We start from the raw sequence: 17288 nt of genomic DNA, 5'->3' as shown, positions 1-17288 counted from the left end.
GATATATATATATATATATATATATATATATATATATATATATATATATATCAAGTTTCTTTATCTATTCATCAGTTGAAGGTTGAAGGGCTTCTAGGTTACTTCCACAGTTTAGCTTTTGTGAATTGAGCTGCTATGAAACATCCAACGCCTTCTGTTTGGAATGAGTCATTGTCAAAGCTGGAAATCCCACCAAAACTACTCCAGAAGCTATCATGTGTCAGACACTGTGCGAGGGCTGGAGATCAAACATGAAAACAGAGCAAAAAAGGCACTTATCCCACTCTTGAGAAGTTTACAGTCTCATGGGAGATGTAGAAATAATTTCCACTGACTACGGTGTTCTACAGGCAGAAACTCAGATTCTGTGGAAGTCAAGATAAAAGAGTCTATGAGAGCAGAAATGAATCAGAAGAGACATGCTCTGAAGAGATGAGGTCAGAGCTGAGGGCCATGAATGTGGAGGAGTCAGGCTGTTGGGGGAGGGAGAGGGAGAGGGAGAGGGAGGTGGTTCCTCACTGTGAACCACGGTGAGTGAAGCCCAGAGGCTATGTGTGACACCTTCTCTTCAAGCAACAAAGGATGTCCTCAAACACTCTTGTGTCTGCATTAATTCAGGGTAAAGGATGAAATGGTGAAATTCAATTTAAGTGTTGAACTTTGAAGAAGTATATTAAAAATAAATCCATCACCACCTCTGAAGAAGAAAGATGGATAAAAGAGAACAAAGAAAAAGCCATTTGAGAGTGGGTTTCATTAAATCAATCAACATTGTACTCTCCATGGTGGGATCAGACTCCAGATGGCCCTCCAGTTACAAAGCTGGTGTTTACCCCTAAATCATATAAGGCAGATGGGAAGCCAGCGCAAGAGCACATACATGTCTGTTGTGTAAATTCTTAACAACCCTCATTAAGTAAGGGATGATGTCACAGCAATAAATCCCAGGAGGGCAGGGCCTTTCCTGGCCAGGCCTGCCATGCAGGACAGGGCACCCAACGCTGTCCAGAGTCAGGTCTTGGACCTCATTCCCAGCTGCGCCTCTGTGAAATGCAGCGATCAATATGAGCTCCCTCCCAACCCTCTTCCTTAAAGACTTGGGTACATGTGAGACCTGGGCAGGAGGAGGCAGAAGTAGCAGATGCCAGAAAACATTTCTGTCATGAACTGAGAGCAGTTTTTATCACTGTCTTTTTTGTTTCCTTGCTCTATGACTTAGTTTCTCCATCAGACAATGACAATGATCAATTCTGCCCTAATGCTCTTATTTAGGAAAGAAAAATTAAATAGCTCCTTGACATGGTTTGTGCTCCTTCAGCAATGATCATGTGTCCTGACAATGTGATCCAGAAAGCTAGAATAACCCTTGGCTGGAGCAGAGGGCCTGAATCTACCCAGGGAGCATGGGCGGATTCATCAGTTTTTCATTCATTCAACAGTGGTTTTTAAGGACTTCCCACAGGCAGCACAATCAACACTAATACCTGTTCACCTTTCTTTTTCTTTCTTTCTTTTCTTTTCTCTCTTTTTTTTTTCTTTTTCTTTTTTTTTGTGCCAGGGATTGAACCCAGTAACACTTAACCTCTGATCCACATCCCCAGCCCTTTTTATAATTTAATTTAGAGATAGGGTCTTTCTAAGGTGCTTAGGGCCTCGCTAAATTGCTGAGGCTGGCTTTGAACTGTGATCCTCCTGCCTCAGCCTCCCAAGCCACTGGGATTACACACATGCACCACTGTGCCCCGCTTGCCAATATTTTCTAATTTCTTTCCACATCTGTTGTTCCTAATTAATGGGCCAGAGATACTGGCCTAGTTACATGCCAATGCAAACTGTGCTGGTGGAAGGCTCCACCTCAATCCAGGCCTGCCACATGGCAAATGTGGAGCAAGGCCCATGACTGAGAAAGTAGCTTACCTGGGGATGCTAGTCAGGTAGGTCATGACATTCAGGAAGTCCTCCTCTGGGATGTGTTTAAACCCCACAAACTCTGGAAAAGTGATGATGGGGGCACCATCCTTCCCTCGGCCTCCTGCAGCAAAAATGAGTGGTCAAGATTTTAGCAAAATATGTTCATGTCACTCCTCTGCAGGTCAGAGACATCATATCAAATCCAGAGAGATAATGTTGGCCTCCCCCTTTCTACCTATGTTATCTCAGACTGGAATTTGAAAGAAATTAACACTGAACTATTTTTGGGGGGGTGGTTCAGGAATTGAATCCAGGGTTACTTAGCCACTGAACCATATCCCCAGCCCTTTTTTATATTTTACTTTGAGACAGAATCTTGCTGAGTTGCTTAGGGCCTCGATAAGTTGCTGAAGCTGGCTTTGAACTTGCAATCCTCTTGCCTCAGCCTCTCAAGCTGCTGGGATTATAGGTGTGCACCACCAGGCCTGGCAACACTGAACTATTTCAAGTAGGTCTCTCTTCCCCTTTGTGCTTGTTCATCAGCACCATAAGAATTCAACTTTGAATCCTTTGAAGATACTATATGTAGAAAAGGTAATATTGACGATGTAGAACAGGGAATAATGCCAACACAAATATATCACATTGCTCTTCATTTTTATAGTCAGTAAATATCAAAGGTAATATTGCTTGTTGGTTAACGGAATTCTAAAATCAGACAGCCTAGCTTAAATCCTACTTTGCCACTTAATTACTATATGATTTTGAACAAGACACATACATACATTGCTCTCTATGGATACTTGTTCCATGTATACACTTCCTATATACATCCCAAATATATTGTTCCTGTTATATGTATTTAGGAAGCTTTTGATATAGGTCCAAGTATTAAGTGTAAACACAAATGAAAAGTGCCTTAGCAGAGTGCTTATTACACATTAGTGCTCAATGAATGGTGACTTCTTGGAACTCTTATTATCATCATCATTATTAGTATAAGGAGGCAATAAGCATCCGTGCTTGAAGAACTTATAAATAAGGATATAAGACATCCCTATGAGAACAAAATTATAGAAATTGACATCTAATTCAGCAGTGCAGACCCTACCAGGTTAAACTAAATAGATTGTATTCCTGATTTCCTTGCAGCTACATGCGGCCACATGACCAGGTTCTAGCCTCATAGTTCCCAAACTGTGTGGCACGCACCTCGGAAACCATAATGAACTCACAGGAACACCGTGAATACAGAAGAGGGAAAGCCAGAGAAGCAGAGACCATGTTCTGCCAACACAATTCTAAGGAGAGTAGGGTGGAGCCCCCACCATGAGCATCCAAGCCACATGGCCAACCTCATTGATGGCACCCAGGTACCATCATCCAGCCCACTCTCCTGCAGTCTCTCTTGCCTGCTTAGAACCTTCTACTTATAATCTGACTTCCCAGGTAAATGTGTGTGAAGAGGAGTGTGCTGCCCGGCAAAGCATAAGTCAGCAGTGTGATTTTTCTACCTGAGTCTCTTGTAGGTGTTATGGATGTGGCTCTCAGAAACTAGTCACTAGGGATGGAGGTCACTTTGACATAATTGTCATCCAAGGAAGGCACCTTGACATCCTGTGAGATTTGTCTGGCATCCTTTTCCAGGAGGTACCTCTTCATTATTCCTATATGTTTATTTAAACCTCCCAAAGCAAAGCCTGGGATTACATGTTTGTAGAGGCTTCACAAAGACACTGAACTATCTCACTACATTGACAGAATAGGATGTCATCAGCTTTTACTTAACTATTCTTCCTATTGGCAGTTTCACAACTAAGGAAGTTTCAGAGGCATAAGAGTTTAAGAGCATTTGTATCTCTACTATGGCTAAATGTAGGTGCACTTAATACTGCACTAAACCAAACAAAATAAAATATTTATTAGGATGTGATTTGATTATGCTATTTAATTTTTCTTTCTTTTCTTTTCTTTTCTTTTTTTTACGTGCTGAGGTAGAACCCAGGGCCTCACAAATACCAGGCAAGTGCTCTGCTACTGAGCTGCATCCATAGCTCTTTCATAGTTTCTAAACCTTTTATAATTTGGCTGAAATAAAGCTTTTTCTACCTAAATGGTGAAAGGTAGGTGGAGTTTTCTTCTTCTGAACACCAAAGAAGCCCCTGATTAATTGTGAACACCTACCTGCTGTTGAACACTCATTTGAAGAGGCTCTCGCACCCAGGAAACAAAATCAAGCCTACACAGAAGCCCTGACCACCAAACAAGGCATTTAGTGCCACCTTGCGAGAAAACGGGGTAATGCAAGGGGAGAAAAAGACTTCAGCACATGCCTGGGGATGGATGGCAATAGGGTACCACTGGCAAAGAAGATCTCTAAAGGAAGGAATTTTATGGATTTTTTTTTTAAAGTGGCACATATACACGATGGAATTTTACTCAGCAATAAAAGAGAATAAAATCATGGCATTTTCAGGTAAATGGATGGCATTGGAGAAGATAATGCTAAGTGAAGTTAGCCAATCCCCAAAAAACAAATGCCGAATGTTTTCTCTGATATAAGGAGGCTGACTCATAGTGGGGTATGGAGGGGGAGCATGGGAGGAATAGATGAATTCTAGATAGGGCAGAGGGGTGGGAGGGAAAGGGAGAGAGCAGGGGATTAGAAAAGATGGTGGAATGTGATAGACATCATTACCCAAAGTACACGTATGAAGACACGAATTGGTGTCAACATACTTTATATACAACCAGAGATAAGAAAAATCGTGCTGTATAAGTGAAATAAAAATTGTAATGCATTCCGCTGTAATTTATTAAAAAAAACAATAAAAAAGAGAAAAAACAAAAAAATAAAATAAAAAAGGAAGGAATTTTATGGGCAATTTTGGAGCATGTTTTTTGTTTATTAAGATGAAATAAAGTCAGGATTTCAGGCTAATAATGAGCAAGAAATTTCCCTTCATCTTGGAAGTTTACTATAAATCCATTGGATGGTCTGGAATATATGGAGCAAGATCAAAGAAATGGTTGGACAGCAAAAAAATAAGACCAGTCATCGTGTTCAGCCTCCCATAAGCCTTTTGAGACCTTTGAGAGGAGAAGAAAGATGAATATATCACATCATAGACTCTGAACTACCACAGAAAATCCTATCCAATGACAGAAACTTCAGATCTGGTTGCAGATCAGAATTCACCCTTAAGAGAAATACTATAGGATCAGCCGAGATTAAAATTCCAGAATTGACGTGGATGGGCTTTGGAATATTTAAATAATAATATTTAAAACATAAATTTTAATTTAGACTTCTGATTTTTTAGACTATGAAAATGTTGATGGAGGGATGTTCGTTTTAATTTTGGGGTATACTACTGAATAAAGAGGTTCCCATTAAAAGCTTACATATTTTTTAAAAGCCTACATTTTAAAATCTATTTTGAAAATAGCTAAAATATCAAAAGACTTATTTTTAATTAATTTACAAGTTAATGCTTATTTTATTAATTTAAATGTATCTAATAGTAGTTAAAATGCATATTAACTAGAATGTTGCTTTTATTCATTCTCATCTTTCCTAAAATAATGTTTTTCAAACTCTGTGCATCTTTGACATCAATGTCTCTAGCATTACTAGAGGCCATTTCTTTTTTAAATGACTTACTTTATAAAATTCAGCTGCTTTAAGTACATTAATTCAATGTGTTTTAATAAATTTACAGAGTTGTTCGACCATGACCATAACCCAAATTAGAACATTTCCATCTTACTCTAAAAGATCCCCGGTGACTATCTGCAGTCATGCTACCCCACTTCCCCTGAATTTACCTTGTTTCTGATTCACCGTTTCTGGCTATTTCATTCAAATGGAGTCATGATATGTGGCTTCCTGTAATCTGGCTTCTTTTATCTGGTGTGACATTTTTGAGACTCATCTGGGTTGTAGAATATATCAGTACTCCATTCCCCTGGCTGAATAATATCCTGCTTAAGGACATACCATACTCTCTAGCCATTCATCAGTCAGTGGACATTTGGGCTGCGTTCACTTTTGGGCATTAATGAATAATACTGTTTGGGGTTGGGGTTGTAACTCAGTGGTAAAGCACTTGCCTAGCACATGTGAGACGCTGGGTTCCATCATCAGCACCGCATAAAAATGAATAAAAATAAAATGTCCATAAAAGATAATAATAATGTCCATCTACAACTAATTTTTTTTAAAATAATGCTGTTTTGAACAATCCTGTACCAGTCTTCGTGTAAATGTATCAGGGCTACTTTTTGATAAAATTTCTAAAGCATTTCCTCTTAATTTTTATTAAGGTGAAATGTATATTATGTAAGAACTGAGTAAATACTACACAGTCCTAGGAAGGACTTCTTATTTCTCACTTGTACATACATATCTGGGATCGCTATGTGTAACTACATCAATACCATCTTCTTAAAGTTTTCTTAGGGTTGTTTTGTCTTATTTTTGAAGTGCTGAGGATTTAACCCGGGCCTTGTGCATCCTAGGCAAGTGCTCTACCACTGTGCTATGTCCCCAGTCCAAGATTAATTTATCCTTAATGATATCTAACACCTGCATTTATATGATAATACCCCAGGATCAATTACTAAATCCATTTAGAAAAAGAAGAGGAGAGGGAGGAGGGGAGTGAAAAGGGTAGGAAGAGGACGAGAAAAAAAGGAAGGAAGGAAGGGAAGGAGGGAAGAAGGAAAGAAGAAAGGAAGGAAGGAGAAAATGATTATTCCAAAGTTCCATTCAAGGAAGACAATGAACTCCAAATTCTTTGGTAAAAATGGTAACCTAAATAAAGTAAATGTCACGCTTTCTAGTATGATTTTTAACTGTTCATTAAATGAAATGCAACTAGCTTGACTGCAGCAAACACTTGTAAGTGCTAGGGGCACTATTGGTTCCTGAAAGGGCCTGAGTGGAGAGTCAGGAATGCTGGGACATTCCACAGGAGGGTGGTGAAGACCAAATACAGGACAGAGTTTGGCAGCTACTGTGATTGGCCTCCCCTGTACTTATTTTCCCTTTCTCATCCCCCAAGGAACAGGTTTCAGCTGAGGAAAATGACAGAACCATTCCCAGGGAGGTAGTTTGTATCATTTATTTATTTAGCAGTACTGGGGATTGAACCCAGGGCCTGGCATGTGCTAGGGAAGAGCTCTACCACCAAGCTACATCTCCAACTCTTTTTATTGTTGTTGTTCTTGTTTAATTTTTTGAGATAGGGTCTTGCTAAGTTCCCCAGGCTGGCCTTGAGCTTGTGATCCTCCTGATTCAGCCTCCTGAGTCACTGGGATTACTGGAGTATCCATACCTGGCTTCTTGGGGGTGGGTGCACTTTGGAAATCCCAGAGCCTGGGATACTTAATGGCCCATTAAAAAACAAAGAATTGAGCCTAGCACAGTGGCTCATGCCTGTAATCCCAGTGGCTCATGCCTGTAATCCCAGTGGCTCTGGAGGCTGAGACAGGAGAATCGTGAGTTCAAAGCCATCCTCAGCAATGGCAAAGTGCTAAGCAACACAGTGAGCAACTCCTGTCTCTAAATAAAATACAAAATAGGGCTGGGGATGTGGCTCAGTGGTTGAGTACCCCTGAGTTCAATCCCTGGTACCCAAAAGAAAACCCAAAGAATTGTCCACATACTTTTTGATTCCTAAATGTCTTACTAGATAGAGACTTAATAGAAGTGAAGACTCCACTTGTAATGCTCTGAATGTAGACTCTGTTTTACATATAATCAAAAATAATTTTAAAATGGTTTTAATAAATACTGACTTTTCCAGGGATGCAATTACCCTATAAATTAAAGGAAGATAGTATTTGTTCAGAATTTAAATTTGACATTTGTTTATCTTTCAGAAAACTGCTAGAGTCACACCACTCTGCATGTCTACATGGTCTGATCACTCACACTACAACCAGAATTTGCAGCAGTCACATCTTCTTGGTTATCCAAGTACAGGAGTACTATTTCCTCATTACTTCTTTTGAAATACATATTGCTGAAATACATACTATTTTTCTATAATTACTTTCCTTTATTTCCTCTTTACATGGCAGTGGGGACTCCACAAGCCTAAGAATACTTTATGCTTTGATTATTCATTATTTTCAAAGGATTAAAGCTACTATAAAGCCAGGTACACCTGTAATGCCAGCAACATGGGAGTCTGAAGCAGGAGGTTCACAATTCAAGGTCATACTCAGCAACTTGGTGAGGCCCTCAGCAACTTAGCAAGATCCTGCCTCAAAATTAAAAAAATAAAAAAGGGCTGATGTGGGAGCTGCCTATCCGTGAGCTGAGCATCCCCTCTCAGCCTTGAGTAAGGGGGTGTTGGTCTGGCATCACACACCATGTGCTGTGCCAAGCAAGTGGCCTTCACCTTTGCTCAGTAAAGAAGTTTGCTTCAACTCTGGACTTGAGCATTACTCAATGGGATTGGGCAACCCCCTTGAAACCTTATCCCTGCCTTATTTGGTGTAGAATATTCTATAGAAAATCCTTTGTTGTCTTTTCCCTATAAATAAAGGGACTCTGGGTGTACCCACTCTCTTGCCTTCCAGCATGGAAGAGGACTCTTGAAATCACAGAGCAGTCCCACCCTCTATCTGTAAAACTCGTTTCTGTGTGTTGCATGATTTCTTGGCCGTTTTCTTAGTTTAATGTTGCAGCCAGCTCTTTTAAACCCCAGTTCATCTCGTCAGTGTCTGGTCGTTGGTAAGGGGCTGAGGATATGGCTCAGCAGTAAAGCATATCTAGATTTTAGTCCCCAGTACCCCCCACCCCCACAAAAAACAAAACAAAACAACAACAACAAAAAAAACCCAGAAACAACTATGAAGGGAAGGTTCAGGTACAACGATTCTAAGGGAGAAATAGCCATTAAAAGAAATATTAAAGAATAATTCCTCATAATTAAAAGAAAGACATTATGGCAGACACTGATAAATGGCTAATTTTTCACAGCCCCCCCTTTCCCAAGCCATTATGGCAGTTAGAAGGCCAAGTTCTTGCCTTTTCAGATTCACCTGCATCTAGGAATGGCTATATAACATAAAGTTAGTCAAAAGCTTCTGGAAGAGTTCCTACTATCCTGACAATAGGAACAAAGAAAGCAAGCATTGTTCCTTTTCATTCTTCCTCCTTTGGACACAGCATTGATATCTGAAGGAGCAACAGCCATTTGTGATTAAAATTTAACAGACAAGGAAACATTAAGAGAATCACAAAGATAATGGCCTTAATATCATTAAACCATGATCCAACACCAGGAATTTGTACCTCCAGATATCATATTATGCAGTTTATGTGGGCTAAGGTCTTTCATAGCCAGATATCATGCTGGGCACTTTCCTTTAATATAACCCATTTTACAAATGATAACCTACTAGTTGAATGTGAACCCAGAACAGTCTCAATCCAAAGTCTAGAGTGTTTGTCCTATACTAACCTGCTTATGTTTCCTAGTAAAGCCCCAAACTTAGATATATCCCAAGTTCCCTGTGAACAGGAAGGGTGTCTGCCATGCATGAGCTGGATGGTGCCCAGAGCTGGGGTCCCTGATGGTTCTGACCTTAGAAGAAACCATGGTGAAGGAAAGGAAGGAGCCTCTGGATGGTGAGACCATCTGGCCACAAGTCTGGCCACAAGTCAGGCTTCCGGCAGTGAGTCTCTGCTCCCCTACCAGCCAAAACAAGAGCTGACTGGAGTCTCATGGAGAAAAAGGCTACATCCTCACTCCACAGCCTTCGTGGTTGATGGGACCTCTGGCTCTTTCCAGAGCTCAGTGAAACCTAGAAAATTCTGCAGCTGAAAAATATTCACTCTGCTTACCTGAACCAGGAAAAGGAAACTGCTGTGCCTGAGCAGAGGCTGCAGCCTTAGGGAGGCCACAGCCATGGAAAAGACCTAATCACAGAGATCTCTGCTTCCTGCCTACAGCGTCCTCCTTACTGACATTTTCTATCTATGCCAGGGCGAGAGGGATGGGTAGACTGAAGAGCTGGCCTCTGATTCCGAAGAGCTAACTCAGGGCTGGTAGTCTGAGGACCTGCCATCTTGCAAGTGCTTTCACAACAAATCCACGCTTCTCTCTCACCAGAGGGGCAAACTTGATGAACAAAAGAGACTCAGAAATGAAGGGTTATGTTTACCATGGTCAAGTGCCTTTCCTAAAGGAAAGGTGGCTCTTGGTCCAGTGTGTTTTCACAGTTCTGTTTTCACATTCAGGAGTGACAATTATCTTTATTCCTGACTTAACAGTGGCATTCTACACATATTCACTGTGACCATGATTTTGATTCCTTGTAAAAACTGTATCACACTGAAAACTAGCTTTGGTGACACAACCCCAGGATAAATATTTTATGGGAATTTCAAACGTGTCTAGATGCAGCCACAGCAATGTTTATAACAGCTCAATTCATAATAGTTAAGTCATGGAACCAACTTAGGTGCCCTTCAACAGATGAATAGATAAAGAAAATGTGACATATATACACCATGGAATATTACTCAGCTATAAATAAAAATGAAATTATGGCACTTGCTGGTAAACAGATGGAACTGGAGACTATAATGCAAACTGTAATAAGCCAAAGAACCACAGGCCAAATGTTCTTTCTGATATGTGGATGCTAACACACAGCAAGGGACAGGGGAGAAGAGAAGTTCATTGGATTAGACAAAGGGGAATGAAGGAAAGCGGGGGAAGGAATAGGAAAGATAGTAGCATGAATCGGACATAACTTTCCTATGTTCATATATGAGTACATGACCTGTGTAACTCCACTTTATGTACAACCACAAGAACGGGACTTTATACTCCATATATGAATGATATGTCAAAGTACATTCCATTTTCATGTATAACTAAAAAGAACAAATAAAATGAGTGGAGAAAAAGATGAACATTTATCTGCCAGTTACAGCACTATGTATTTGTCATGCACTGTGTCATTTAATCTTAAAATTTATGATGACCCCACTGTATAAATGAGGAAACTGAAACTTCAAAAAGTAAAGTGACACTGCTAGTTAGCAGTAGAATCCAAATCCTTATATAGAGCTATATGGTGTCTGTTTTTCTCACACTGCCTCTAAGAAATAAGAATGAAGGCCTGGGGCTGTAGCTCAGAGGGAGAGCGCTTGCTTCTCATGTGTGAGGCACTGGGTTTGATCCTCAGCACCACATAAAAATAAATGATTAAAATAAAGGTTATTGTGTCTCTCTACAACTAAAAGAAAATAAAAACAAAAAAGAAGAATTTTTAAAAATGCTTCAATAATACTCAAAAGGGATAAAAATGAACCATTAAATTATAAATTAATGGGCCTGGGGATGTGGCTCAAGCGGTAACGTGCTTGCCTGGCATGCGCAGGACGCTGGGTTAGATTCTCATGCACCACATAAAAATAAAATAAAGATGTTGTGTCCACCAAAATCTGAAAAATAAATCTTAAAAAAATTTCTCTCTCTCTCTCTCTCTAAAAAAAAAAATTATAAATTAACCAGTCACTGGACTCCTGTCTGCGATGAGCCATGGTGTAATGATAAATGTCAGAATCATATATTGTGCCAACAGAGTTTCAGTCCAAGGCTATAGGAATCCACCCCAGATGCTCCCCACCATCCCTGCAGACCCTGATGCAGGTGGGCCCTGGGGCCTTCTATGTTGCAGGGTCACAGCTCCAGTTTCTAGGAACCCAGAAGACAGTCTCCATCTTGCCTTTTGTCTTGCACAGCCTGGACTCGCCACAGGAAGCTGAGAGATAGCACCTTCAGGGGGCTGGTTAGGTGCTTCCCAGGGCCATTGCTAGGTCCTAAGCTGGGCATTGAGGAGCAGTGAGTCCACTGACCTCCCAGGGTAAATCAGAGGACTTAGATAATTTTGTACTGAGCACCTTTTATGTTTCATTCTCTGTTCTAAAGTCTGGCAATACAGAAACAAGAAAAATGAAGACCCTGCATTAATGGAGTTTTCATTTGAGGAAAGATCGGGAAATGTTCTGGATTGTATGCAATGTTCCCACCCAGGATGTAATGCTGGAATGGGAAGAAGTATCCCAATAAGTGAAATTACATTTCCTTCATATCAGTGGGCTGAGGACTTTGAAGCAGATTAAATATGATCTGAGAAAGGGAAAATAATGTGACTTCCTCATATTCCCAGTCATAGAGTAAGATTGATACCGACTGCACATTCTCTCCATGATGTAACTAAGATGGTTTTAGGTTTATTTTTTGTTTTTTCCAGAACAGGTGTAAAAGCTCAAGAGTGACTGGCCACCCTATTCCCCTGTGTGTCAGTCAAGGGCCTCATCTCACTATTGTAGACTTTCGAGTTTGGTTTTACTATAATTTATTTATAATAATTTGGTGTCACTCCTAGTTTCAGGAATTGAAGTGATGTCAACCTCAGCTAAATGAATGAAAAAGAATGTTCTCAAGTGACAACAACTTTCCCAGGGTTGTGGATGAGCTCAGGAAATTTCTAGTCTCTTACTAGTACCATATCGTCTTTAATCCCAATTTAATGTTGTATGGAAATCTCCTTAGAAGAGCTGAGAATAAAAGACAAAAGGCTCAGAGAACAAATAACCTCAACAGTGCTCATGAGTCCTTTCAGCAAGACTCCCCAGGTTGACTCCTGGGAGAACATCAATAGGACAATGGGAGAATTCACCCTGGTAGCTGATCCAGCAGTTATTTCTTTGTTCTTCTTCAAGATCTTTCCAACTCTGTTCTTTACAACCTCAAGGCATAAACTCCCTTGGGAAAGATCAAGATTGTCCCCAACAGTAAAGGCAACCTCCTCCACAAGCTCCTGGCTATGGCCAGCAGGATATCCTCACTCCATTCCAGTCCTGGCTGAGGCTTAGGGATGAGTGAGATAGGAGCCTAACATTCATCAAGGTTCCAGAGACTGGGCTCTTCCCATAGCAATCCCAACAAAACGTTCAAATGAATTTGCCCCTTACCTGAAAGAATGGCAAATTGCCGGTGAAGCTGTTCTATTATGTCCACTGCCACCAAAGGCCTGACTTCCTGCTGCATAATTTCATCTGTACAAATGAAACACAAATCAGGTTAAACCCCTGCATATTACAAAGAGGAATTAAAACACACACACACACACACAAACGGGAAGATTCCATGACTGGGGAAACCTGAGACTTATCAAGATATGGCTATGGGCACATTATTCTCTTGATCTGCAGGAGCGCAGGGCTGTATCCGGGTTTTGTGTGGTGGGAAGTTATACACACAGGCATGGGACACATGCCTGGAGCCCCTCCCAAGGAGAGGGAAGTGTAGGAAAGGGCTGAAATTGAACAGTATCGCCTGCAGAGGGAGAAAGAGTTCAATGCCAAGGAAGCTCTAGCACTGAGATCCTGTGGCAGCTCTGAAGTGAGAATGAGATCCAGGAAAAAATGACTACCCCACAGACCTGCTTCCAGCAGAACAGGGGGATGCAGTCTTGAATAATCTCTTGGCCTTTGTCTGCAACATGCGACCGAAATCCATGAAAACTACCATTTAAATGGATAGGAGGAAAAAGAAGCCCGTTTCCTAGATTGGCACTTCAGAACATGAAGTGCCTTGCAGAATACGAAGCTTTAGCAGAACTTGAGTTCTATTCTTACAAAAGGCATGAAATTATTTCTCTGTGAGATAAAAGGTCCCTTTTGGAGAATAGCAAATCTAGCTTCTTTGTATAGCCTTAGTCCTTATCCAAAGGTGTCATCTTTTTACCTTATCCTTCTTAGAAATTTAATAAGTATGTGTTGTCTGTTTTCCTATGCCTTCAGCTCAAGCAATGGATGTATTGATGTTGTCCTTTTCTTTCTTAGATTTAGTAGGGAAAAAACAATTCTTTACAGAAAGAAAAGGGTTAAATATTTTCCCCTTATACTTTCTTGAAGGTCAGGGGCTTTATCTATGAAGTAAATAGTTATTTGTAATTTATCTGAAGCATCAGCAGCCTTAAATTCATCCATTCTGACTAAGGGTTTGAACAACAAATACTAACATACTTGTTAGGGCTACTGTTAGTTTATTTTAATCAAAATTACTAGATAAGAGGATTCAAGGACTTGTTACATATTATCATTTGGAGTACTGATAATCATTTAAAAGTAAAGACTTTGCCATACCAAAAAAAAAAATTCAAAATACTGAATGAGTATCACTTTACCATCATTGTAAAGTTGAAAAATCCTAAACCAAACTATTCTAAGTCAGGAACCGTCTGTATATCCATTTGGGAAAAGGGAATTAGAGAGAAGGAGAAGAAGTAAGCCAAATCCCTTAGCCTGGGCTGGGGAGAGGAAGGCATTTTCATGTTCTCTCTACAAAGAGAACCCTATTATCCTGAGTTACATATTTTCCAGGGACTCTGGCTTTATCTATTTATTTATATATTTATTTATTTACTGTACTGGGAATTGAACCCAGGGGCACTTAACCACTGAGCCACATCCCCAGCCCTTTTTATTTATTTTTAAATTTTGAGACAGGGTGTCCCTAAGTTGCTTAGGGCCTCTGTAAGTTGCTGGGGCTGGCCTCCAACTTGCAGTCCTCCTGCCTCAGCCTCCTGAGCCACTGGGATTATAGGCATATACCACCACATCTGGCTTTCCATGGACTCCTAAAGAATGAACTAGTTAATGTTTCTGTAGCAGTTAAACATCTGGGTAGATTAAGGTACAAACCACACAGCCTTGTGTGCTGATTCTATTTGGAAAGATTTCCTACTGATCCAGGAGGGAGTTTTGGAAGCATTATGATATTGACCAACCAGAAGGTGATATTTGGGAAGGTCCTCCTGGCACCTTGGTTCCTATTCTTAGCTTTGGTGTGAAGATTAAAAGAGTTGATTTTTGTGGAGATGTATACAGTAGGTACTCATTAATTGCTAATTACATCTGTTACTCTGAACAGACAGGTCTTTCCTACATTTCTTTCAGAATTGTGTAGGGGTGGGCCCACTACTAGCTAAAACCCCAGGATCCTCCTCAATGAGTGAATTCCACCTTTTTTTTTTTTTCTGGAAGAAAGGAGTAAATCCAAACCAGAGCTCCTTCATCCCAATCCCCATTCCCTCCTCAATTTGCCAAAATTCAAAGAACTTCTGCATCACTATTAATTTGGGTGAGTGTAATAACAATGATATCACTGTTAATTTGGGTAGGTGTAGCTATTATAGCTACATTTTACAAAAAGGGGGACTTCCTCTGTTAGAAACACAAATGAAATGATGTCTGAGATTTGCTTTAAATACTCCAGTATTCTCCTCTGCCAAAAGTGTTCCTGGGGTGGGGGAAGGCAAAAAAAACAAGATTGACAAAATGTGCATATTTATTGAGGCTGGTTGAGTCCATGGGGGCTCGTTATACAATTCTCTTGCATATGTTTCAAATTTTCCATCATAAAATGTAAAATACTAATGGACAGTAACATAATTTCAGCAGAAACAGAAGTTATATGACTGAAGAGTTGCTTCAAATGTAATTTTCCAGGGTCCTAGGAAAGTGACGTACTCAAAAATAGAGCTTGGTTGTCATTTTTTTTCATACCTGAAGGAGCATATTTAAGAGATGATAAGCCCAGAGGAAAGCAAAAAATCATAAAGTGCAACTTATTATTCTTATAACTCTTATTTGAGATATCCATTAAATAAGCATCTTAAAGATATAAAATCTGAAATGATCACAGAAATGAGGGAAACAAATCATGCCCTTGCCCCATTTCATTTTCTAAATGAAGAAGTGGAGACCTAAAGAGATTCTCAACTTGCCTGTGGTAACACAACAAATGAAGCATAGAGCCTGGGTCAGTCATGGGTGACCCAAATTGACCATACATAATGAAGTGCCTTGACCCTTTGCCTTCAGGTGCAGAGGCCCCTCTCCTCCCCACCCCTGAGAGGCTGACTAGTAGCCCTTAGCCTGGGAATCTAAGGTTCCCACAGATCTTCTCAACAGCCTCATGTGGCTATCTAATTTACAAGATTAAAAGTTATGATTTCTCTTTCTAAGAATAGAAATGAGCTGGTGCATCTCTGGCCCAGGTTTTGCTGATCATGCCTGGCCCCTAGTCTGGCAGTGATGTTATTTACTCTTGAAGTCTTCCTAATACAGAAGCCATGTGACCCAAGTTGGCCATCTGCAATAGATCAGGAGCTTTCTTAGACTTAGCGTCTGACTCAGAGGTGAGGACTGCCAATACACTCGACTTTAGTGATGCCTGAGATTTGTGGGCCTGCTGGAATAGAGGCATGCTCAGTACTGGCCTTTTAAGCAAGGCCCGTTGATGCTCTGTACCAACAGACACAAGGCCAACCCTGCTGTTGGCAGGACTTACCCTCCCATATAGGTGGAGTCAGGGGAAGTACCCAAATTACTTGGTCCTAAAGGAACTCCTCCAGCTGCAGTGGAAAAGTACTGGCTTCAGATACAGACAGCCCCGAATACAAAGACCCTCTCTATCACCTTCTAGCAGGGCAACCAAGCCAAGAACTCTCTGAGTCTCGTTGTCCTCTCCTGGGAATGAATTTCCTTCTCTCAGGAAGAGCTGAACATAACCAAAGATGATCCACCAGGGTTGGGTGGCCTGCTTCACATCTACCCTGGCCTTCTGTCCAGCATGCAGGCTTCTTGCTTGTTTTTTGATACTTTTGATGGACATGGATTAGGGGAGAAACCTGTCTCTTTGTAAGCCACAGGAGACAAAAGGGAAGCGTTAACTCAGATTCAACCCAATTTTTATCCTGGGCAAAGTTACAAATATACTAGAAAAAAAATGCCTTTTTCTATCTTCAGTAAGTGTATAGAAGCATGACTATCTTTTACCCTACCTAAGATTTGAGAAGTACAGAAAGTATGAAAGGCCCTACACAGCCTCTGGCCTCCTAGATGACAATAATAGTCCAGCATGTTCCATGGGAATCCAGATGTAGGCAGCGAGCAGCAGGCCTGGGACACCCACTTCTCAATCTGAGATGGAAACATGAACTCTGAGCAGGACCTTTATTTACTAATGACGAAGCCACACTGCTCACAGTAGAGGGCAGGAAACCGGGCTGAGACTATCTAGGTGCTGAGTGCTGTGACTGGTAAGGAATGAAGGGCAGTGAGATCCTGAGCCTCCCACTCTTCATGTTCGCAAATTCTTGTCTCATTGTGATCTAAAAGACACAAGTATGGTGGTAGTGGTGTGTGTGTGTGTGTGGGGGGGGATTAACTTTTTTTTAACTTAAAAAAAGGACAATCTGGACCAGAGAAGAACAGTAGCCCCAGATGTGGCAGATCCAGTGACATCCAGTGCTCTGCCCAGAAAATCAGGTGG

At 40.8% G+C, this 17288-nt stretch overlaps 1 protein-coding gene and 1 long non-coding RNA gene across 3 annotated transcripts in view; one reads left to right on the top strand and one right to left on the bottom strand.

Annotated features, from left to right (window-relative positions):
* LOC125620045 overlaps positions 1 to 13733 on the top strand; it is a 23487-nt gene extending 9754 nt beyond the window's left edge. Inside the window, exon 3 of the long non-coding RNA XR_007351624.1 lies at positions 13262 to 13733. This is a non-coding gene — a long non-coding RNA (uncharacterized LOC125620045). The remainder of the gene's footprint in view (positions 1 to 13261) is intronic.
* Positions 1 to 17288, bottom strand: part of Mcf2l2 (MCF.2 cell line derived transforming sequence-like 2) — a 255029-nt gene that overhangs the window by 211101 nt on the left and 26640 nt on the right. For both annotated transcript variants that reach the window (XM_048814212.1, XM_048814213.1), the window contains 2 exons: positions 12920 to 13003; positions 1918 to 2032 (listed from right to left, as the gene is read on the bottom strand). In XM_048814212.1, the coding sequence (XP_048670169.1) occupies positions 1918 to 2032; positions 12920 to 13003 (199 nt within the window). The remainder of the gene's footprint in view (positions 1 to 1917; positions 2033 to 12919; positions 13004 to 17288) is intronic.

Source organism: Marmota marmota, unplaced genomic scaffold (genome assembly GCF_001458135.2).
Source record: "Marmota marmota marmota unplaced genomic scaffold, marMar, whole genome shotgun sequence".
Lineage (NCBI taxonomy): Eukaryota > Metazoa > Chordata > Mammalia > Rodentia > Sciuridae > Marmota > Marmota marmota.
This window is presented reverse-complemented; position numbering and strand designations above follow the sequence as displayed.